Genomic DNA, 24537 nt, shown 5'->3' with positions numbered 1-24537 from the left:
GTGAGGGAGCCCCCTCCCGTATTCCCGTCTCTCTGCTCCTCCCAGATACATACTAGAGGTGGAACAGACTAAAATCACGTGAGTGAATACGACCATGGATCACCAAATGGGCTACGCAGAGACCAAATTTTGTTCTGCAAGTGTGTGTTCAGACTCACTCCGTCAACTGCAGATCAAGTGTTTTGATGTTATAGCATAATGTGCAGTTCATATAAGGAAAAAAAGAGTTCTATGTATTCAATAGTACTCTGAAATTTTTTTATCCAAGTTGTCATTAAGAGTGAAGAGTAATGATAATAGTTACCACGTGTAGAACATTTATTATGTGTCTGACATATGTGCTTTATGCGTGTGTGTGTGAGAGAGAGAGAGAGGAAGGGAGAGAGACAGAGGTGGGAGGTCACAGCACATGTGACAATGCAATAAATAATAAGATTTATGTGAATGATGCAAACAATGTATCGTATCGCCATTGTATAGTGTGTGGTTACCTCCAGCAGAAAGAAAGAGGAGGAATGGAAAAAGGGTTTTAATCCTAAACCTCTCAATTTCACCACTGCAGCTAATAGAATGCATTAGGAAAGATATTTTTCTCCTTAAGATTGATTTTTTTTGCCTATCTGTAGATTTAAGTTAGTTATGTACTTTCTCTCCCTCTCTGTGCTCTATTCATGATCACTGGAAAATTAGTCTACTAATCAATTGCAGTCACTGCAATTAAAGTATAAAGTGACTCTGATGAAATTAAAACACGTTTTAATAGTTTTTATTCATTCTCGTTAACTGCCTAGTTTCTTACATCATGAATAAAAAGAAATGGTGGCATTAGCACCTCTGTATCTTTTCAGTGCGGTTGAATGAGAACTGCAAAGAATCATCATTATTGTTATTTCAACTTCTCAATACCTTGTCATAAGTCTCTAAAACTTAGATATTATTTATAATTATTACCATTTGTACAGAATCTTATGGAATGTGAACGACTTAAAAATCCTTCAAGCAGTGAGTTGAGTTATAGATAATTGCTCAAGATAACTGGCAAGAATTTCCTTGACCATTTTAATGTGGAAGTAATAAACTAGTGAAAGGAAGAGAGAGAGAAATGGATGAAACTGTCAACAGTTAAAGGATACCTATGCGAAATTCAGAAGAATTGCTTGTTCTTGCAAATTATCATTATTTATGAATAAGATTTTAACTCACCTCTCTTTGGTTTTTATCTAGAAGCTTGGTTTCTCTTAAAAGTTAAGTAAACTGTAGACCTTTGTCTATTAGTTTTGTAAATATCCATATTACAACTTCAAGTAGATCAGAAAGAAAAAAAACTATTTAATTGTGTAATCAGATCTTAAATACACACCGTGCCTTGTAAGTTCACAATCTTAATAGAGAAAACAGTCAGTGGCTGGTATTACTACCTGGAATGAGAAAATATCAAATAAAGTCATGTAGCCCACACCCACAAAACACCATAAAACAGTCATTCGTCACCACTCCACCAACCACAGGTGACACGGCAGAATGCACGTTTATTCCCCCAGCGGAGAAAAGATAAGTTATATACAAACAGTGTGAGGGAAGCACAAGGGAGGTTTTTAAATTGGCCACGTGATATAGTGTGAAATTCTCAAGGGAAGCCAAACTCTACTCTCTGTATCCTTTGTGGTGTTAACACTTTTAAAGAAAGGGCACAGATCAAGGCATTGCCTACAGAAGAGTCTGTTTTAGTTCATTAAACATTAATATGCTTTTCAAGGTTGGGAATACTTTCAATACAAACAACACAGATAGGATCATGTCTATTTCTTGCAAACATAGTTGACGAGGAGGCTTGGCGTACAACACACACACCTGCAATGAAGACAAAGGGAAAATCATTTAAGTTTTTCCCCACAGGGAAAAAGTGAACTGTTTTCCTTTGCTCAGTCTGTGGTGTCTAGATTGATGTTTACAATTACTTTGTGTCTCATGAGATGAAAGGAAGAGGTGTCAGTAGTAATTGCTATCTGGAGCCAAATCTTATTTACTCACGTGTACCTGGAACATTGGTCAAGTAGGCTTTGCAGCTCTAAGATGTTTGCTTAGAATTGAAAAAAAAAAAAAACAAAAAACTCCTACGCCATCTTTTGGTTCAGGGCTGAAAATAATACAAAGGAACCTCCCTAAATGATTTCCAATTCAGATCTCTCTTCTGAGTTTTGGACCTTGATAACTGGCTGCCTACACAACGCCATGCCGTCGGCACCTCAAGGTAAACTCTCAAACAGAGGCAGCAGAGTCACCCCCACTGCCCACCCCCTGGCTTCTCTCTGTGTCACTGCCACTACCTTAGATGCAGCCAGCGTCACCTGACATTGAACTCTCCCAACAGCAACTTAGCTAGGCTCTTAACCAGAGGCCATCCCCCAAAGCAAATCTCATCATGGCAATCCCTTTGCTGAAAGCCTTTCAAAGTTTCAACGCTCTTAGGGCTGCTAACAGACGTTTTAACATTGGTTAAAAACACTGGTTTGTAAAACACTAAACATTTGGTCTCAGTTTGCCTTTTAAATCTCATTTTGGCCTCTCTTCTACCCCAAATCCAGTGTCTTGAATGTCTTAAGTGTGGCACTCCCAGTCTTTGCTATGCCACGGCCATTGCTTTGAACACTCTTCCCTCCTCACAGGATAACTCCGGTTTCAGATTTTTTTAATTTTTATTTTTTAGACGCACCACGTGGCTTGCGGGATCTTAGTTCCCTGACCAGGGATGGAACCCAGACTCCCTGCAATGGAAGCACGGAGTCCTAAACCACTGGACACCAGGGAATTCGGGTTTCAGGAGAAGTCACTTGTGCTGGGGAGCACTCTGTCTTCCCTCGTCAACCCCGCCCCCTCCCCAGTCACCTCAGGCTTGTATCCCTCACTGTCTCTGAGCTCTCTAAGGGGAGGAATTAAGCCTCCTTTACTCACTGATGTTTTCCTAACACTTAGTGTAATCAATGTCTGGCCGTAGGTGCTCAATTAACATTTGCGGAGGTAATGAACACCGTGTAAAATAGGATCACTGATTTGCCAGAGCAAATGAATAAATACGTCTTTGTGGTGGCTGAGTTAGAAGACAACCGTCCTTAGCATCAGGCAGTGGGAGTTACAAAGCCTCAGGAGGATGAAGTGCTTGTCTTTCCGGTAAAATGACTGTGGAGGGCTGACCTTTGAATCTGGAGCAGGTCCACAGGGGCAAGGGAAGCCCACCACAATGAACTCCAAGAGAAGGGTTTTTTTTTACTTTCACTTTTTAAATACTTTGCCTCCAGGCATTTCCAAGTTGGATGTGCATTAGAATCCGCCAAGGAGATTTAAAGATACAGATGCTCGTTCTCACTTCCAATTTATCGAATCATAATTTCCAATGGGTTCCCCCAGGAACCAGTGTTTTCTCTTTTTCTTTCTTTCTTTCTTTTCTTTCTTTCTTTCTTCTTTCTTTCTTTTCTTTCTTTCTTTCTTTCCTTCCTTCCTTTCTTTCTCTCTCTCTCTTTCTTTCTTCCTTTCTTTTTCTTTCTTTCTTCATTTCTTTCTTCCTTTCTCTCTTCCTTTCTTTCTTCTTTCTTTCTTTTCTTTCTTTCTTTCTTTCCTTCCTTCCTTTCTTTTTCTTTCTTCATTTCTTCCTTCCTTTCTTTCTTCCTTCCTTTCTTTCTTTCTTTCTTCCTTCCTTCCTTCCCTCCTTTCTTCCTTCCCTTCTTTTTCTAAGCTGACTATATTTTTTAGAGTAGTTTTCAGTTCAGAATTGTTTTCAGAGCAAAACTGAGCAGAAGGTACAGAGATCTACCATATACTCCCAGCCCCACCCATGTATCTCACCAGTGCTTTTGAAAACCTCTACAGGTCTCAGCAACCTTCAGGCTGTTTTAGCTCATGTCAGTGTCCTTAGCAAATAGTAAGTAATGGTTAGATACCACACTAATTGTTTTGATTTCAGTATCTTACTTCATCCTTACAGCCACCCTATGAGGTACGTACTATATTAGTCTTCTTTTCACAGATAAGGAAACTAAGGATTAGGGAGATTGAGAGATTTGCCCAAAGTCACACATCAGGGAAATGGTGGGTTAGGATCCATGCCTAGATAGTGTGTACCCTTAACGAAGCTAACTAACCTTAACTAAGGCAACCATAATACAAAAGGTTGTCACAAGATTTTAATGAACATAATTTCTACCCTGAATTCAATGTATGCAGGTTTATCATATAGAAACGCTAACGTAAGTGTACAAAGATACATACACAAGTATGCTGTACTGCATTTGTACTCAGGCACAACTGAAAACAAGCCCAAAATCCCTCAGAAGGGGACTGGCTGAATTACAGTTCATTCAGAAAATGAAAGACCAGGCTACGAAGTTGATTTTTTTTCTTTCCTTTTCTTAAGGGAGAAAATCTAGTGAAGACGTTGACATCTGGTTAAAGACAGTTTTGTGATTTCACACCCTCTACTTGGCTTCCTCAGCAGCAATGATAGATTAAAAATTAAAGACAGCATGCCATTTCTTCTTGGTAGCTTTGAAGACTTTCCCTTTATCATTATTATGCTTGATAAGGAAAGGGAGAGCTATGCTCAAAACAAGATAAGCATCCCTGTGAACTAAGAACGTAACAGAACAACAGGACATCATAGTGGTGAGTGGAGCGCAAAGCGAATGGTTCTGCTGGCCTCTTAAGTCTGCACAGAGGCTGTGAATGAACACTGGAGCCATAGAAACCAAAGGGAAACGGAACTCAAGAGTGAGGGCAAAATAAACATATTTTCGGCCATTAGAGACGAAGAGGTTTTCTCACCTACAGATGCACACTGAGAAAGTGCTAAAGCACAGAAGAAAAGTAAAATCAAATGGAGGAACTGGATGCAAGACACTTTGCTGAGCAATCAATAAAATATGCTGGTAAATCCGACTATTGATGGCAAGCGTAAACAATCTCGTAACTGATATTCTCAACTTAACGCTGAAACTTGAGACAACAGAGAGGAAGTTATAAACAGATGAATTCAGTGGGTGTCTAGACTATTCCATGTCCTCGTCTTTTTCAAGAGAGTAAACTTTGTTAGGCAGATAGTAAAGTACCTTCATGAAAATTATGAGTTGCCACCAAAAGGACAGAAACCAGTAGAAAATAAAGATCACAAAGGATACGGAAAACTTCCTTGGCATAACAAGAAGCTGTGAAGGAGGGGAAAAAATAAAGGAAAAATCCATATGCAGAAACCCCAAATTAAAAGCCCAAGTATATTGCCATAACTAGAATAAGGCAAACGGCTTAACTTTCCTTATTTAAAACAGATGGGCTGGATTAAAAAACAAACAGACGTAAAAAAGTAGCTGTAAACAAAATTTGAGGAAAATATGAAAACTATAAGGATGTAAGAAGGCTATGTTAAGACAACAGGAAAAAAGCAAGGCAGCGTAGTAACATTAACAGAAGTCCAAATACAATTTAAAGCAAATTCATTAATACAGAGGAATTCCACATAATACAAAACAACGGCCAACCAAGATTATCTGACATGCTTGAATTTGTATTGAAATATATAGAGCAAAAATTGACGATTATAGGAAAATACTGATTAATCTACGATTATAGTGGGTTTTTTAAAATCTTACAATGCTCAGAAAATGATAGATGAGGCAAAATAATTTAGTAGGAATATTAAAAGATATCGCAACATAACCTTTGTCTACAGCATGTATGTATCCCTGACCCCCAAAACAAAAGATTGGTATCCAAAATAAATGAAAACTTTTATAAATCTACAAGAAAAATTTTAACAGCAAATGGAAAAATTGAAAAATTATATAAACATTCAAATCTCAGGAGAGAAAACTTTCACTGTTGTATGGAAATAATCTTAAAATGAGATATTATTTAATATTCATAAGATTAGCAAAACCCAAACAGTTCAGCAATGTGTGGAAACAGACATTCTCAGATGCTGCTGGTAGAAAGGCAATTGATTCAATCACTTTGGAGAGATTTGGCAATATCTGGTAGAATTGCACTTGCACGTCCAGCATGACCCATCAATTCTATCTTTAGGTATACACCCTAGAAAAGTTCCCTACATGTATATTCAGGAATATTTACAAATATGTTTAGTGCAACTCTATGTATACATACAAAACCCAATGTCAGTAGGGCAGTAGGGGAATGGATAATAACACTCATCTAAATGCATCAAAATAACCAGATCTTGAAGACACGATGCTGATTTAAAAAAAAAAAGAAAGCAAGTTGAAATAGATACTTATCCAGTTTGCGATCATTGCTACTTTGGAGGACCATGGTAGTTGAATGGTACTAGAAGGAAATTTATGTTTTATGTCTAGTGTTTGATTCCTTTAAAGGACCTGAGGCAACTAAGAAAAATGGAACACTGGTTAATTTTAGATAGAGCACACATTACGCTGTATAATTTTTGTACATTTCTGTAAAGAAAAAACATTTTTACATGATAGTTATAGAATGGTATGTATAAAATAATCCGTGTTGTTCATACACATATTATTGATGCACAGAAAAATAAGAAAGAATATATATCAAGTTGCTAACTGGTTATTTCTTAGAGATGGGATCATGAGGAAAGTTTACCTCCCTTGCTGCACATTTCTTCCACACACTAATTTGCTATATATTTTACATTTTTTCCCCAAGTAGCATCTATTACGTTTGTAAATAGGAAGAAAAAAAATTAGATTAACTTCCTTCTATAAATAACATCTTGTAAAAAATTAGTTTTAAATAATTTTGACTGGGCCTTTCCCTACTTTTCTTTCAAAAAATATGTAAACACACATTCTTAAGAAAGACCTAATATTTAGTCTCTAAAAAGCACTTTCAAAATTCTTGTTGGAAAAAAAAAGGTCAAATATATGTTTGAGTATATATCAGTTTAAAGGCATGTTTTGACATTGCTTTTCCTTGCCAACTATAATTTTCTCAGAAAGAATAAAGAAAAGTCAGGACATGTCTAAAATGCTTATAACTTAAGGACTGAATCTTCCCAAGATTTCAGCTGAGAATACATGGTGAGCCTTTCTCCAAAAAAGATACTGTAATCAGAGATTCTGTCAATCTAGTTTCACTCCAAAACTCTGATTTTGTCTTTTTCAGGGTCGATACAAGTTTAAAATAAAATTTAAATGTTAAGGTCATCAGAGTTTTCCACCATCCAGTAGCATTTGAAGAAGGCTTCCTGAATATTCTTTATTCAACAAATATTTCTGAGAACCCATCTCTAGGAGAGTGTTTTTAAAACTCTTTTTTATTTCTATCCTATATGATATCACATCATATAAACAAGGGAGAGGAAGGAAAACTGGTTATAACTCTCTAACTGATTTCTCAACTCAATGGATTCAATTTACAATTTCCTAAACAGTATTCTTTGTAGCATCTAAAACTGAATGTAATGATAAGTACTAAGCAAATAAGAGATATCTTGCATATGTGAAAAAGATATTTACTATCTCATGAGTGGGATAGAAAAAGATCTGAAAACAACTTAAAAGCTCATCAATATGGACTTTTTAAAATACGTTACAGCCACCCTGTGGAATACTATGTAGCCATTAAAAAGAATCAGTAGGTTTATGACACAAAAAGCTTTTTGTGTCATACACTGTTATGTGAAATAACTATAACATAAAATACTATGCAGAAAAAGATCAAGTAGAATAACAAACATTAATTGAGTATTTTCAGTATGCCTGAATTGTTCTAAGTGCTCATAACCTTTTGAGGTAGGTATTATTATCATCTCCACTATACAGATAAGGAAACTGAAGTCCAGGAGTTCCGGATCAATAGCCAGTAAGTGGAAAGGAAGTCAGACTGCCTCCCTCTAGAATATGTGCTCGTTGCCTCTTCACTATAACAATAATTACTTCTAATCAAAGTAAAAGAAAATGTGTGCATGTAATTGTGTGTACAGAAAAGCCACACGTTGTACTTAAGTGACCTCAAGGGAGAGGTGTGGGTCTGAAGAGGGAGATAAGACAAGACTACTGCCATTTAGTTTATGTACTTCTCTATGGTTCTCATGTAATACTTTTGTAATGAAAGTATTAATACTAAGCAAGAATTAATCTGCATAACACACCTCCATTAAACATAACCTCAAAACAGTAGATTTAAGAAAAACATTTATTACAGAGTGGAAAGTCTCTTCTCTCTTGTTAAAATCTTTAAAACTTTTTTTTTACCCTTAACAGATTCTGGCATCTTTACCAGCTTGCTGCAGTATTTCTCAGTGGTGTGGATGAGTATCCTCTCTAGGGAACCGAGAAGTTATTGCACTTTCCAAAAAATCATTATCTAAGACTCTGCAAGGTCCTGCAAGGTTTGTGCCTTTCGATTTTCACATCTAACCTCCTCCCAGTTGACAGCCGTCAAGCAAGTCCTGCAGCTCATACTTCACGTGGCGCTTTTCACGCTGTATTCACATGACTCATCCACTCACTCATCTCCCTCATTAGACAGAGACCTCCCCAAAGGCGGAAATCAAGTACTCCTGTTCATCCATAAACTCCAGTGAGAAGTGTGGAGCCTGACATACGAGGTCATAAAATAGTGTGTGGAGACATAAGCTAAGACTGATACCGCTTCCAGTCTCTAATCCAAAGTAATCATCACTATGGCTCTAAAGCTCATCTTGTGAAAACACACCAGTTACTATTAAAGCTAGTGCAAGAGTAATATTATGACGTAATAGCTACTTTTACTGAGTGTCTGCCTCTGCAGGTCACATCAGAATCCCTAGAATCTTTGTTATATTACCTATCGTGCTCCCAACACAGACTTATAACATCATCATTTTTATCTGCTGTTTACAAAAATGAAATTGAAACTTAGAGAGATTAAATAATTATCTCAAGGTCACACAGCTCATATATAGTGGAAGCAGGATTCAAATGTAAGTTTCTAAGACTGCAAAATCTGTGCTTTTTTTATTATGTAGTACTTTCTCTGAAAATGATTAAAAAATGGAAAAGTGAGCATTTTTAGAATATTTTTCTTTAAAGAAGTGTAATGAGAGTCTGTAAAGACAGAGACACAATATTCCATGTAAGAGAAAAATTAGAATATGTTACAGATCAGTATTCCTCAGTTGTGAAGGTAAATTTCTTCATTAAAAAAACAAGAGCAGGGCTTCCCTGGTGGCGCAGTGGTTGAGAGTCCGCCTGCCAATGCAGGGGACACGGGTTCGTGCCCCGGTCCGGGAGGATCCCACGTGCCGCGGAGCGGCTGGGCCCGTGAGCCATGGCTGCTGAGCCTGCGCGAGAGGCCGCAGGGGTGAGAGGCCCGCGTACCATAAAAAACAAAAACAAAAAAAAACAAAAAACAAGAGCACACCATCATTACAGGAACAGGGAAAGAAAATTAAGATACCACCTTATTCTTAAATTCTCCATTCATTTAAAATTGTTACTGCTCCCCAAATCACCCATCAGAAGGCATGCATGTATATGTTTATTCCTGCAGACTAAAGTGAATTTCATAAAATTTCAGAGTCTGCAGAGACTTTGACATCAGGGTGATTTATGTGGGAATCCCAGCAGCTGAACGAAGAAAGATTACGGCCAACATGGTGTCAAACACAACCTGTGTGAGGTCTCAGGAATAAAAGCATGTGGTTGACACTCAAAAAATAAATAACCCTGACCACAGACTGTTCAATAAGCGACACTTGAAACATGCCTGCAGGCGGCAAAGGAAGGGACTCCAGAATGAATAGCCAAAGCTGCGCCACTTCAAGCTGAGGGGATGTGCTCCTTTTTTGTAAGAATCCTCCTTCCCTGTTCTTCCTTGTGAGTATTACTCAGTAGCAGTGGCCGACTCTGCTCCATTGCTTCTTAGCTAGAACCTGAAAAGTGGTCCCAGGAGTCTTCCATCCTCTTGCAGTGTGATGGGGAAAAAACACAGGAAACTGTCCTACAAGCCATGAGTGCAAGTCCCCTTTCAGTCACTTCTGAAATGCCTGACATTGGGGAAGTCAACCTCTTTGGTTCTTGGATTTCTTTTTTTTTTAATTTTTATTGGAGTATGGTTGCTTTACCATGTTGTGTCAGCCTCCGCTGCACCACAAAATGAATATCCCCACCCTTTGGGACTTCTCTCCTATTCAGGCACCCTGATGTTCATAGCAGCACTATTTACAATAGTCAGGACACGGAAGCAACCTAAATGTCCATCGACAGAGGAATGGTTCTTGGATTCCTGGTCTGCAAATGGACGAAACCCAGTTCAGCTGTGCGAAGTCAGATCACGAAGCTTTCGGGTCTGTGCACCTTCTTCCTGGTCTTCTCGGATTCGTTTTCTCGTGGATAATGATACTAGCTTGCAGCTATTTCTCTCATTCAACATTTTATCTATGCTGTCTTTATTTTTTATTGAAAAGAAAACAGTTGCTTCCTCTCAAGGAAAAATAAGAGTTAAAAAACCATTCTTTCTCATAAATGGTTTGCGCACTAAAGAGAAACCATAAACCCAGATGATAGAAGTGTAGGCATTATGATTTTCATGTGACTTCTCATATTCAGATAAAATGTACTCAGTAATATACATGGGTCCTAAGAAAACATCGTGTTGAATCCTTTAGATTTGTGTTTTGTTTTCATTTATAGAGGATGAAATCTATCTAATATTTTTAAAAAGTGAAATTAAAAACAATAGAGCCATATAACCTCCTGGGATAAAAGGAGCAGCCCTGAGTTAGGGCTGAGTTGTGTGAACTAAGTGGTTAAAAGGTAGCTCAGGGACTTCCCCAGTGGCCCAGTGGTTAAGAATCTGCCTGCCAATGCAGGGGACACGGGTTCAAGCCCTGGTCTGGGAAGATCCCACATGCCGCGGAGCAACTAAGCCCATGCACCACAGCTACTGAGTCTGTGCTCTAGAGTCCGCGAGTCAAAACTGCTGAGCCCACGTGCCACAACTACTTAAGCCCGCGTACCTAGAGCCTGTGCTCTGCAACAAGAGAAGCCACCACGATGAGAATCCCGCGCACCACAACAAAGAGTAGCCCCCGCTCATCGCAACTGGAGAAAGCCCGCGCACAGCAACCAAGACCCAACACAGCCAAAAATAAGAAGAAGAAGAAGAAAAAAAAGAATGCAGGAGGAAAACCAGGTTAGAGCAAGGACTACTGCTGCTCTTTATTTTTTCTTTGATTTGCTTTGATTTCTTTCAGAAGCTAAGGCACTAGGGCCATGGTTACTTGTATGCCTATAACACTTTCACTGTTTCAAAAGAAAAAGAAGAAATGAATTCCATACATAACTTAATTATTGGGTCTCCCATAATTACAACACGAGGGTTTAATGGAGTTTCCCTATTCACAGAAATGTCACGGGATATCATGTTTTGAACGAGGTAATGAAGTTGTCCTCAGAGAATTAATCAAACATCTCCTGCTAACAGTTTATTTGTCCTCTCAGTATCCTGAAGTAGGTTAGGACATAGTGCTATTAAGATGTACTGACCAGTGGTTGAGAGTCCACCTGCCGATGCAGGGGACGCGGGTCCGTGCCCCAGTCCGGGAAGATCCCACATGCCGCAGAGCGGCTCGGGCCGTGAGCCATGGCCGCTGAGCCTGCGCATCCGGAGCCTGTGCTCCGCAACGGGAGAGGCCACAACAGTGAGAGGCCCGCGTACCGCAAAAAAAAAAAAAAAAAAAGATGTACTGACATTTTAAAAAACTTCAAAATATGTATTCTGGACCAATGTCAGTTAAGACATGCAAGCTTGATCCACTGGGAGGATAACAATCCCCTGGCAAGTGGGTATAAATCTCTGTACTTCTTTCAACCCTGTTGTGCAGTGTAGACAGTACTTTACCAGTTTACTGAGCTGGAGACCACGCACCGCAGAGTCACAAATGTAAAGGCAGCATCTGTACTATCTATAATTTTATTTTGTACTTGGAGGATCACCTTGCAGCGCTGCGATCATGAAGGACTCCACGGGTTTGGCGTTTTAAAGCTGTCCCTGGCAGTGAGTGTGGTCCTGAAAATTATCCCTTTGAAGAAGTGCGATTCTTGAACAACAACAGAAAGAAGAATGAGCTTCTTGCTGGCATTTGGACCAGAATTTCAGCTTTGTGGCATCCTTCCGGAGACAGTGAAACAGATTGTTTGTGAAACACCCTCAGGGAAATTGAAGCTGAGATACATTTCAGCCCCATGAAGTGTAAAGAGAAAGCTATTTCTCTCTTACAATGTCAATATTCTGACTCTCCTGACTCTTTTATTATTAAGTACTGGCTAATAAAGTTCTACCAACCATTTAATTTCTTTTCCCAGGACTGTGTTTAACTCGGTGACTGCTGTCACAGCCCGAGGGGACATGTGACAATGCACATCAATTTCTGGGCTGCCAAATGCCATGACTCAGTCTTTTTGATTCTTTGTGTGGCTTTCCCAGAACCTCTGGTCCCACTGGATGCCCCTTTGAAAGCACCCATTGCACATGGAGCCTGGTTTGATCAGCTGCCACTTTTGTATCTGTTTGCCTGTTTCCTTGTTGGAACCCTCTATGGATTGGGCCTGTCTTGTTCATCACAGTGTCCTTGGTGCCTTGGGGGATGCCCACTACTCAGAAGGGGGGCTACTAGGTGCTATACGGTGCTGACGTATATACATAAGGAGTGAGGGCAGGACAAATCCTTCATCTCTTTTCCCCTGGCACAGCATCTGGTGCATTAGAGATGCTCAGCAGACATTTTAAATAAATAAATGTCTGAATATACATTATTTCAGTTGTGTGTTTCACTACAGCAGAATGAAGACCTGTGTTTTTTTTTTTTTTTTTGCGGTACGCGGGCCTCTCACTGTTGTGGCCTCTCCCGCCGCGGAGCACAGGCTCCGGACGCGCAGGCTCAGCGGCCATGGCTCACGGGCCCAGCCGCTCCGCGGCATGTGGGATCTTCCCGGACCGGGGCACGAACCCGTGTCCCCTGCATCGGCAGGTGGACTCTCAACCACTGTGCCACCAGGGCAGCCCAACCTGTGTCTTAGAGAAAGGATGCAGCGATGCTTTATGTCTCTAGAAGTGTGAAGGGAAAGTTTTATCCCTAATTTTAAGTGTTTCAAATTGTTACAAATGGCCTAAAGAAAAGAGGTGGTTTTAGTTTTAGCTACATCTTATAATCCTAACATAGATTATTATTGTGATTATCCGTAGCATGATGTAGTCCACTGGTTTTATCAAATGACATTCCCCGTATACTTTACAGGGTAATCTTGTATCTTTTGAGGTCTGTAGCAAGTTTCTTGACGTCTATTAAAAGAAGATTTAAGGCCAATGACAAAAAAAAAAAGGTATGTATATGACTTCTAAACTAGGAATAAAGGGAGAGAAAAAGGGATTCAAATGTCTGCTTCAGTAAGGCAAACGAAGACCTGCTTCTTAGGGAGCTCATAAAGGCTATCAGCCTCTCGTGAAAGGTAACATCTACCCGTGCAGAGCACGTAAGATATACAGAGAACAGGGATGCCCATTCAAGATCTCTAATTCGAGCAGAACTATTTCCGGTTGGTGAAAGTTTCTCAGGGAAGCAAACTAACAAGTTCCACATTTCTACAGTGACCAACGGACATACCAACAGTGTCAGAAAATAGTACCTACATTCCAAAATGTTTTTCTTAATTTTTCATTCTAATACAATCAAAGGAGATGCTGTTGTCTATTTAGTAATGGATTTTTATGAAGTGTATGTTCTCAACAACAGACCATAAGTACATAGTGCATTGTCTGGACTTACTAAATAAATACACAGACCTCTGTGACTTCACTGTAGTATTTCACAGACTTTGGCCTCTCTTTACATCATGGAGCACGCAGGTCAAGCCTGTAAGTGTTCTGCTTTCAGCCAAGTTGTAGTGTTGGTTTATCGGCCTTTACTCTGTGCTTTATACTTTCAACAAAAGAATACACTAGACCTCTGCTGCTGGTGAATAATTTGGAATTTCCGATGCTACTGCTAACATGTACTAAGAGATCTTTTCTAATTATTCAGTCTCATGAATTTTACTGTTTTTGATTATAATATCTCTTTTAATAATTTTAAGCTTACAAACTCTGAAGTCTAGTATCTGAGAAGTTGCTTCCCAGATTTATGTGAATTTTAGCACTAACATGGAATTCAGCTGTGACTGAGACCTTGCGGTTCCTATAACATGTGTAGTGATCTGCTTCCAGGGTTTGAGTGATAATACATCAGCAATATGTATCCTTTGATGTCTACAAGATGGTATTATACGGCCAGCGTTCACTCTCCTGTGTGGAAAAGCTGGGAATCAGGCAGATAGTGTTACCATGAAAAAGACAAAACAAACACAAGACAGCATTTATCCATGAGGACTTGACAAGACAGCCCAAACCCAGTCCTTCAGAAGGGAAACCCTTCCACTGGACAACTTGCTAAATGATGTGGAAAAGCAATGCTTTTCCTTGTGCAAGTGAACTACCAGACTCCATCACATGTTCTCTTAATGATCCTGGAGGAGTTATACTTGGTAAAAGGTGAACCAAAATAATTCATGTATCAGTTAGCCTTACGTCTGTAACTGCTAACATGTAAAGTATTCTAGGGTCCGCAAGTCTGCATGCACAGAAAAGGACACAGTTTGTTTCATTTCTATTAGCATGCCTCATGCTATTTTTGAGTATTACAGGGTAGAATATACAGTGTAGAATATCTATTAAATATACATGCTGCCAGTACAGTATGAAGTGGGCCGCAGAGCGGTTGGCGCCATGGACTCTGTGGTCAGCCTGGCTAAATGCTTCTCAACTGTTTGACCTTGAGCAGGTTACCTAACCGCTCAAAGACAATAAAACTGAGGCATAACACAACCAGGCTCATAGTCTGTGTGTCTGTGTGTTAAATGAAATCATTCAAGTAAGAGGCTTAGCACACCTGTTATTGTTATCATATATAATAGTTATAATAGTTATAGTTACAATAGCTATATATTACACTTATCATTACATGACATATATGATATCTATGGAGCCCTGAAACATAGAGACATGAGTTAGTTTAATACTGCAAACAGTATGATCCTATTCAGTAGTGTAACCTTAATATCTTAGAACTACCCTAGCAGACAACGTATCTGCAAGTTTACATTCCATGAATCTGAGAGCTTATTTCTGGGTGAACTGTCCCTATGTCCTGGCACAGTTCCCTGTGCTCACTTTCTGGTGAGCCATAAGGTCATTCTTCAATGTAAGTTATACAGAACGGTGAGCTGTTCTCACAAAGAACTCTGGAGCCTTTGCCTTTTCTGGTAATAGCGGTGAATGTATTCATGCAACTGGCAGCAGAGATTCAAGTGGCTGCTTGCCAAGCTCGTGTGTGTGCAGAGGAACAAAGCTCTGAATGCCTTTCCTGCTGTGAGCAGTATAATGCATCAACAGTTTCAAAAAGATCAGTTCCCAAGGGCATAGCAGCAAGTTCCTTCAGAGCCGGTGACCATAACACGTACCCCGTTGCTAATGAACCCACTCCAGCAGCCTGGGACCCCTGCTTACTTGCCTTTATTTTAATTTGTGTCCCTGTACCCAAGCCCCACGTGGAGCTGTTTCCTATTAACAGCTGGCCTGCTGGGCTCTGAGTTCAGCCAGGTCCAGAATTAAGAAGAGAGGACTGGGGGTTGGGACCCTGTGGGTCCTCCCAAGGCCAAGCCTGGGAAGTCTCCCTTCTCCCTCCCCTCCAATTCCTATTCGGCCAATGACTCACTCATTCACATTCACCAATGCTCTTTTTCTTCCTGCCCTCTCCCCTTCACGAGTTTGTTAAAAATGAATTAATCCTGTAATTTCGAAAGCCCTCTCCTGAAACCCTTACAATTAAAAAAAAATGATGTGAAGTGACTCTATATCATAAAATGGTTTATGTTTAACCCAATGGGGGTACAGAACGAGGGAACTAAACCACACTATTTTAAAGTTATTTTAAAAACCCATTTGTTTTAAAGGCCTAAAGGTGCACTTGTTACGTGACAACTCCAATAATATACTTCATTTTGTACATTTCCACAATTTTCTTGTAACATAACAAGTGACACTTAATTACTATTTGCAGCTAACAGCCAAAACAACCCGCACATTAACATTTAGTAGAAATACATTCTAATACCCTTCCATTATTGAACTCGGCATATTTGAACAGAATTGCTCATCTTCTCTCAGCTTCCTTTCCCTACACTGGTTCTCTCTCTTAACTTCCTGTTAACGAATGGTTCCTCCATTCCTTGAACCTGTCAAGCACACACGTTTTTAGATACATATTTTTAAATTTCCCTCCTTACATGAGGTCCAAGTCTTAGCAGGTTTTATTCTCAGCGGTAGGTTGTTTCCTTTCCAGTCCCAACGTCCTCCCCCTACAGGTCCACTTCCCTTTTTGGCTCCTATTCTGTTCACTTACACTGCTATCGAATTAATAACCTCCAAACATCGCTCTGATTATTGCACTTTTTTTTTTTTTTTTTTTTGCGGTGCGCGGGCCTCTCACTGTTGTGGCCTCTCCCGCTGCGGAGCACAGTCTCCGGACGCGCAGGCGCAGCGGCCATGGCTCACGGGCCCAGCCGGTCCGCGGCATGTGGGATCTTCCCGGACCGGGGCACGAACCCGCGTCCCCTGCATCGGCAGGCGGACTCTCAACCACTGCGCCACCAGGGAAGCCCTATTGCACTCTTTTGTCCAGAAACTTTTGGGTGCTCCCTACGAAGTAAAGTCAGAACTTCTTATCTCATTCAATTGCATCCACAGTGTGCTTCCAACCAATTTTTCCAGAGTCAACTGCCAATGCCTCCCACCCTTTCTTTAGTTGAGCTAGTTTTTAAAGTGCTCTCATACAGATGCTACTTGGTCCTCATGAAGATTCTGTAAAATAAGAAATTCAGGTGATAATGTACTCAAATGAGGAAAACAGGTCCAAGTAGACAAGTGGATTGGTGAAGATTCCTTGACTAGAAAGCAGCAAAAATGCATCCACAGCCCAGATCTCCTAACACCTAATCCTGGAAGCTGGGCAATGAGCCTCTCTCAGAAAAGGCAATGTGGCCAAGTTGGATTGCCCTCTGCTCCCACGTCTTTCTCTCCCTCCTGCTTTCACGCATGCTATCTTGGAAGACTTTGCCTTATTCTCCATTCACCTGAATCCTTTCCATCTGTTAAAGCCTTTATCTGTTCCTCCTCTTGACTCACAGAGTGATCATACCATTGCTTTTAATCACACTGCCTTCTTCTGTCTGCTTTGTGGTGTTTCAAATTATTACCGAACTAAATTATTCTCCTTTAACCTTTAACGTACTTAGGTGTTTTTTTTTCCCAAATAGATTTTAAGCTTTCTGAGATCCCGGCCTATGTCTTAAGTGCCTTTATAGTCCCCACCTGTTACACTTAGTAAGTGCACAATAAATATTTGCTCTGTGTGTGGTATGTGAGATTAAATATTTTTTAAAATGCAAGACATTTCATATGTTTTCCTTTATCTTATGTTCGCTTTCAAACGGTGTAATAGCTACATCATTCAACTAGTATTCTTCCAATGTGGAAAAATGGACATAATCTTTATTATTCAGCCAATTCTTGCAATGCCTCCCCACAGACCAGACGCTCATTAAACATCCATTAGCTCTCCCTGAATCCTTAGCATTATCAACTACATTAAATAGTCTGTTAAGGGCTTCAATGCATTCATATTCTGAGCAGTCAGAAACTCATTTTTCCATTTCTTGATTTTTTAATATTTTTCTAACCCAAGCATACCAAATGCAGAATGTAACTTTGTTTTGTCAAGTTGTTAGTTTAACTGAGTTTGGCCATTCCTTACAAAGACTGGCCTGGCGTTATTTAATTGGAGTTTACACAAATGCAAATAATAGTATTCAAGAAGAATACTATTCTTCTTGGTCACCAAGACGGTGACCAAGCCTTTCAGCTCAGTACAAATGCATGAAACCTATTTCACCCACACACCATACCATGATGTATTTTTCTAGCACTAGAAATGCTTTCTTCTCTATGGTACTCCTGCTGTTGAGAAAGCTATTCTGATGTCTGGAAGCTTTTGAATGGCACTGAATTGAGTTACATCTACTACAGGGCTCACCATGCTGTGCTGCCTTTTACGTGTCTCTGGTTTATATCCACTAGCATGGTAATTTTTCTAGGGGGGTCGAGGAAGGCAGCCACTTTAGTGAAAACCCCTGCGGGTGGGCACACAAAAGCTGAAAATGGGTTCAGCTTAAGTGTTCCTTAATTAACTACCAAAGACCGACAGCAAAGATTAGTGAAATGCTGTTAGCACTGACTTGATACTCTTCCTAAGGAACAAATGCTGTAGTATTAAACTGTAACCTTTACTGAAGTACTGAGGACTGAAGGCATTGATGTTCAGGATATCTGCACAAAATGAGAGCACTGTTCTTGTGTCAGCATGTTGTTCACGTGTAAGTCTCTTCCAAACACAGTGAAGAGTTTAGCGGTTTCTTAAAGATGTAATACAGATTTAATCAGGACATATTTCCGTCCTTTGAGCCCCTGCTCTACTCTCATATAATTAAGAGTACAGAGAAAACCTTTGGTCCCAGCTGAGATTTTCAAACATTTGCGCCTAAGAAAAGTGACTTTCCATCCAGGTGTTGGTCCTTCACTCGGCAGCCACAGAAATGGTATCCTATAATTTCACTGAGGAATAATCTAGCTTTGGAGAATCAATTCCTTTTTTAAAAATTCAGATTGCTTTGAGTTACAAAGTTATAAAGGATGTGTTTCTTTTTAGTCCGGGAACATTTGGTCGGTGGACTCGTCATCTGGTATGCCCATTACCACAGAAACGGAGACAGCAATCAGAGCAAAAAGTGTTGGAAAGTCATGCAGGGTATTTCACTCAGATTGTGTAGCAGGCTTAAATATTTTCCCTACTCCAATTACATAAAATTTTAGTGATTGAGCAATTGGCCACCTTCAGAAACAACACCCCTCCCTTGACCAATGTTGACCTATATTTGGATTATCCTTTTCTAGATTCTATGACAATCGTATCCCTTCAGTTATGTCATTAGGTATGACGTATTTTAATCCCTTTGATGAATTTCAGGATTCATTACAGCCTAGTGGAGAAGCAAATCAAATCTTAAATAGACCTAAATTTAGGACATATATCCAACACTTTGCATCTGTGTGACATTAAGCAATTTTCTTAGCCTCTGTAAGTCTAATTTTTCCATCAATCAAACGGAGAAGATACCTTATTTTGAGATTTAACTGGATAATTCACGTAAAGTCCTTTGTACGTAGTAAGTGTTCAAATGTGACAACTGTTAGTAACTGTATTATTGCACCTGAGTGAAATTTGACTTTCTCCCCATTAACCTGGGCATTCTTTCTTTCCATGATGAACTGGTGAAAGTCTGCACAGACAGTACTTTATGTGTAGCAGTATTGTTTTCGCTTATAAACTATGTACATCGTAAGATTTCAACTTCTAAAATGAAAAAATATAGGAAAAATTAGTAAAATATAGGAAATACAGGTAAACTCTTCATTTTACTCCTGGAAAATGAGGTTCAGAGACATTAATAAAAGTTGACCCCAAAGCTCATAAGATATGAAGTATTCCAACAAAGATGATCACAAAGCAAATTTCTCTAAAATAAGTTTTAGGTTTATCTTTCCTATTATTTAAAAAACAAGTGAAATAGTTGCATGTTGGAAAAAAATCCCCCAAAGCTTGGACTAGCAAGAGGAATTAAGATAATGTCCTAGCTTGCTGCATGTTAGACATTACAGATTAAAAATGTTTGACAGCACTTAGACACTGAAACATGTCTGATCCTTAGATTCTTTTTAGCACTTTCTTTGCTGGATTGTCATACCCTTACATTAACTACCTTTCTCTTCACTCTTTCCCATCTCTGCTTAACATTCGTGAAATGTGCTCCTTTTAAAAAAATATGAAAATCAAGTAAAATCTGTCCACATCATAAGTCATATGAGGGCCATTTTTGCATGTCCTCTGAAGCCATCTTATCCTCTTGTATAAGCCATCTTGTATGACTTTTATTATTATCAATAGCGATAACATGTAATTTAATGTCCTAGTGCATAACTCTGTCCTAATCTCCAGACCTATATCTCCATTTGCCTACTCCATATCCAGCACCTTGAAGTCATGCAGCCTTTTCAAACTAACACGTCCTAAATGAACTCATTGTTTTGTCCCTATACCAGTTCTACTCCTGTTTTGTCTGTCTCAGTGAACTGCACCACGCTTAACCCAACTGCCCTGTTGGAAACGAAGATATCATTCTTTGGACTTTCCTGTCCTCCAGCCTTTCACGTCCAGTCAATTCCCATGTCATGTCCATGCTCCCTGGTCTCTTCATCCTCATACAACCACCCTGTTCAAGCCGCCATCACCTAGCACCCATATTTCTCCAAGAGCCTTCAGAGCAGTTCAATCTAGTCTCTGCATTTTAGCCACGGCAGAGTAATATCTCAAAAATGCAACTCTGATTTTGTCACTCTCCTTATAACCTGTCAGAGTTTCTGATTTCTATTTCAATAATAAAACACAACTTCTTTACATGGCTACCCAATCCTACCAGATTAACTCCTTGCCCAGCCAAATTCTTCTTTGTTATTCACTCCTTTGAGCTGTAGATTTGTGCTATATCCGAGCTTTCAGTTCCCTGAAAGCATCACATGCGTTCAGCCTTTGCACTTGTGAACACACTTCCCTTCTCTCTCTGCCGGGTTACTCTGATATTGTCCTCAAATTTCAGCTAAGAAATCATGTTTTCAAAGAAGCTCTTCCTGAAAGAGAAAGATGTTCCTTCCTCAGCAGAGCACTTATTACATTTATTTTATGCTTGCCTGTTCACTTATCTGTGTACCCCCCAGAGTCTGAAAAGTCCACGAGTTCAGAGCTCGTGTCCCCTTGTTGCTATTGCACTGAGAAATATGTGAGTACAGAGGTGCTTAACTCATATCTTTAATGAATAGATGTATGAATGAGTGAATTTTTGATTCTTAAAACCTATGTGCTGAAGAAAGGAACAAATATTTACTAAACTGTAACGTGACACTATCCAGAGATTCCATCTCTTGATTTACTCCACGAGGGGATCTTTAAAGTGGCAAGTTCCTTCTTCCAACGCTAAATTTGTGCTGTACTTTATTAAGTTAAAATTTTACGTTGTGAATTTATTTAAAGCACTGTATGTGCTTATAGTTAATCGTGTACTTTCTGGTGAGGTTTTATGTTTGTGAGTCTGTTCAGTGTACCTTTGCCTTGTTCCCTTCATTACAGTGAAAGCTCTCTGAGGGTAGGGATTATTTATTTGCTTTGTTTTATTTTATCCTTAGAAAACTTGTGGTGCTTCCCACAAGGTAAGACGTTAGTGAGACCTGAGTGATTAAAAAATAAAATAAAAAGTTAGAAGTGGAAGGGAAAGGACAAATGGGAGAAAACAGAGAGGTAGACACAGGACTTCTGCTCTATTAAACGGGGGCTGGGTGATTGCTGGTAACATTCCTGACAAACTCCTGGTCCAGTGTTTGCATGGTACTCTAATGCCTTAAAATCAAAGCCTGTGGCATCCAAATTCCCCAGTCCTCTTCTGGGGTGAAAAGCTTCTGAGGGCTTCGGCTACCCCACTCCTAATACCCCTTTAGCTGTCTACACCAGGGAACTGTAATGCTCAAGTGAAACACTGATGCTAATAAAGCGTTTAACAAATATTATGTCGTAGTAGATACTGTACCTATGGTTCCACAAACTTGTCACCACTAGGCACTTGTTCTAGAGGCAGAGTGGCAGTATGGAAAGGTCATATATGGGGCTCCGATAATACTAACTTTGCCACATACTGGCTTTGTAAATTCGAGTCGATCACTTGGCCTCTCTCAGCCTTGTCATATGTAAAAAATTGACATCACCCTTTACTCTTGAAAAGATCTAGCAACGTACAAGTGAAAATGCCTGGCGCTTAATAAATAATAGTTTCTTTCTGAACCTTTATTTTTTTCCCATGTGCATCTGTAACAATCCACATGGAAACAATTTTTTGCCAACAAAGCAACGGAGCCAAAGTAATCACTAAATGTATTTTCTATTTTAAAATTAAAGCTCTATATCTTTCTATCTATATTAATAAAAACAGAGCTATCTAGATAGCAGATAGGTGTTTAGGGTGGGCTCTTAATTATGTTCTGGCTGACATTCAAAATACTGGCTTCTTCTCTGAGATCAACTGAATTTAAAATAAAATTTCTGTATATTTAAATACAAAATAGAATTTCCTATTAAACTAGTCAACTAAAGCTACCGGACATTATCTAAGTTTAAGGTAGAAGTAAGACTTTCTTCAAATCCTTCTTGATAAAATCATTTCTAATTCTCATTACTTCTCAGTAAAAAACAGACATTATTACATATTTCACAGGATTGTTCGGAGCATAATGTACAAAGGACCCAGCGCTGGGCTTGGAACAGAGTATAAGCTCACAAGACACGTTAAAGCCTTTTTAACTGAACTACCACAATCATCAAAGCACTCCCCGGGTAGGTCATTTTTAACTTCCTGAGTTTTCAGATTCTTTCGAATGACAGTCTTCTGACTCTCCTCCAGTTTGGGAACCAAAAGATTCATCCACCGAGTTTGTTCCTCTTTTTATCTACCATGAGGAAAATTCAAGACGGACAGAAAAATATTCAAGTCCTGGGGTCCTACCTCTCAGTTTACCGCTCTCACTTTCATGGCAACATGACTCACGGTCTTTCCTCTTGTTCTCTTTTCTCACAAGAAAGCACAAACTGTTTTTTTGAACTGTGATGATGAAGACCCTTTTGCTCCTTTTTCTGCTCAGAAAGAGGGATTATTTTATGGGAATTAGGTTTCCCTCAGGAAGAGTAGTCTAGGATAAACCCTCCCCCTTTGGGGAAGCCTGTTAGACTCAATTTTCCATATATTACCTTCCTCGTTCGTTTAATAGCCTCGTCTGATGGGTTTCTTTGCTAAACGAGTTCAAACATGGAGATTAAAGTTACAAAATAGAAGCTTTTGCGATCAAAGCAAAACAAACAAACAAAAAGATAAATTGTCTATTAAAATTGCTTCAATTCTTCACCAGGAAATTTTTAAAGTTCAATCACCTAATGATAAATGGTGTTGTAAAAGAAACTGTACACAGGTGAAAACACATAGGTGTGACTTTGCTCTTTGAAAACACTAAATCATGAAAGACAAATTGATTGATGCAGCCAACTTAGAATCTTAATCGCACTATAAAATCAAGCATAAGATAAACGTGCATGTGAAAATTCTTTTGCACTCTCATCCTTCTGTTTAGAAGGCTGTGCCTGACGTTGGTGCGCCTGGTAGGAGGAATAATTTTCAGGTAAGTTAGTACTTACCATCGTCTTTGTCAGGGATGATTGTAACCTGAGCCCCTGGGAACTCTGATCCAATTCTCCCACCCATCGGCATGCTCAGGAGAACGTGGAATGTTTCCTTCTCCTCATACAAGGAGTCGTCAATTATAACGACCCGGCACATTTTCTCCCGCTCGTCTTTGTCAAAGCGGATAACACTGGTGTGGTCCTCGGGCCGGGATATGTAATCAGAATAGGACAGCACTGATGTTGGCACAGTTCCTCGTGCCGTTCCTGGAAACAGAGAGAATCCAAAAGGGGTTTATGTAGAACATACTACAAGGGGACCTCCAGAAACGATTATTTTCATATGCAGCATTTTCATGGTCCATCATATCTATGAACACCCCTGGAAACTGCAATAACTCCTCCATACTGTGCTAGCATCATCAGTCACCTTTATAATGGTCTCCAACATCTGACAAATAGTACATTTCAAGGGTTTTCTCCTCTGCTTCCTGCCAGTGGTCTTTTAAAACAACACAATAATACAGAATAATAGCTTAGTATTCAAATGCTTACTGTGTGCAGGCAAAGTGCCAAGCGCTCTACGTGCATTGCTTCCGTAATCCTCTTAACCACCCTACTGGGCTTTACACGTTTGGTAACTGAGGTTTACAGAAGTCCAACCACTTGTTCTGGGACCCAGAGCTCAAGGCTGATCCTAAAATTTGCATTTTGACCACGATTCTTTACTGCCTTTCAACTCACATATGTTAATGAAAATTTTAATGAAAGTCTGCAGTGTCAACTGCATTTATGACCTTTTCTTTTACATTCTTAGAAAAGTCTACCTGTTTCCTAGAAAGGTATTTAGTATATTAATGAGTATTATGTATTAATTTTAATTTTGTATTGCATTAAAATCACCTTTTGGAGGGAGCTTACTCAATGAGCAAAACAAATGTTTTGAAATTTGGTTGCTACGAGTTTCAGACCAGTTTGAAATTAGTTTATTTTCCTTGGGTATGCATTTCTTTGCCTCTTTTTTTGTTGTTGTTTTTAACAATAACCCCATTCTACTTGAGCAGGCTTGAGCGGGAGAGGGGAGCTTCAACTTC

At 39.5% G+C, this 24537-nt stretch overlaps 1 protein-coding gene across 3 annotated transcripts in view; it reads right to left on the bottom strand.

The window, feature by feature from the left end:
• The window catches only part of FREM2 (FRAS1 related extracellular matrix 2), a 158291-nt gene that overhangs the window by 46892 nt on the left and 86862 nt on the right, over positions 1-24537 (bottom strand). For all 3 annotated transcript variants that reach the window (XR_002176668.3, XM_019936699.3, XM_073795094.1), the window contains exon 6: positions 23459-23710. Coding sequence is in view for 2 of the 3 variants with exons in the window: in XM_019936699.3 (XP_019792258.2) it covers positions 23459-23710 (252 nt within the window). In the remaining variant the exon portion in view is untranslated. The remainder of the gene's footprint in view (positions 1-23458; positions 23711-24537) is intronic.

This window comes from Tursiops truncatus, chromosome 18, assembly GCF_011762595.2.
Source record: "Tursiops truncatus isolate mTurTru1 chromosome 18, mTurTru1.mat.Y, whole genome shotgun sequence".
NCBI classification, from domain to species: Eukaryota; Metazoa; Chordata; class Mammalia; order Artiodactyla; family Delphinidae; genus Tursiops; species Tursiops truncatus.
This window is presented reverse-complemented; position numbering and strand designations above follow the sequence as displayed.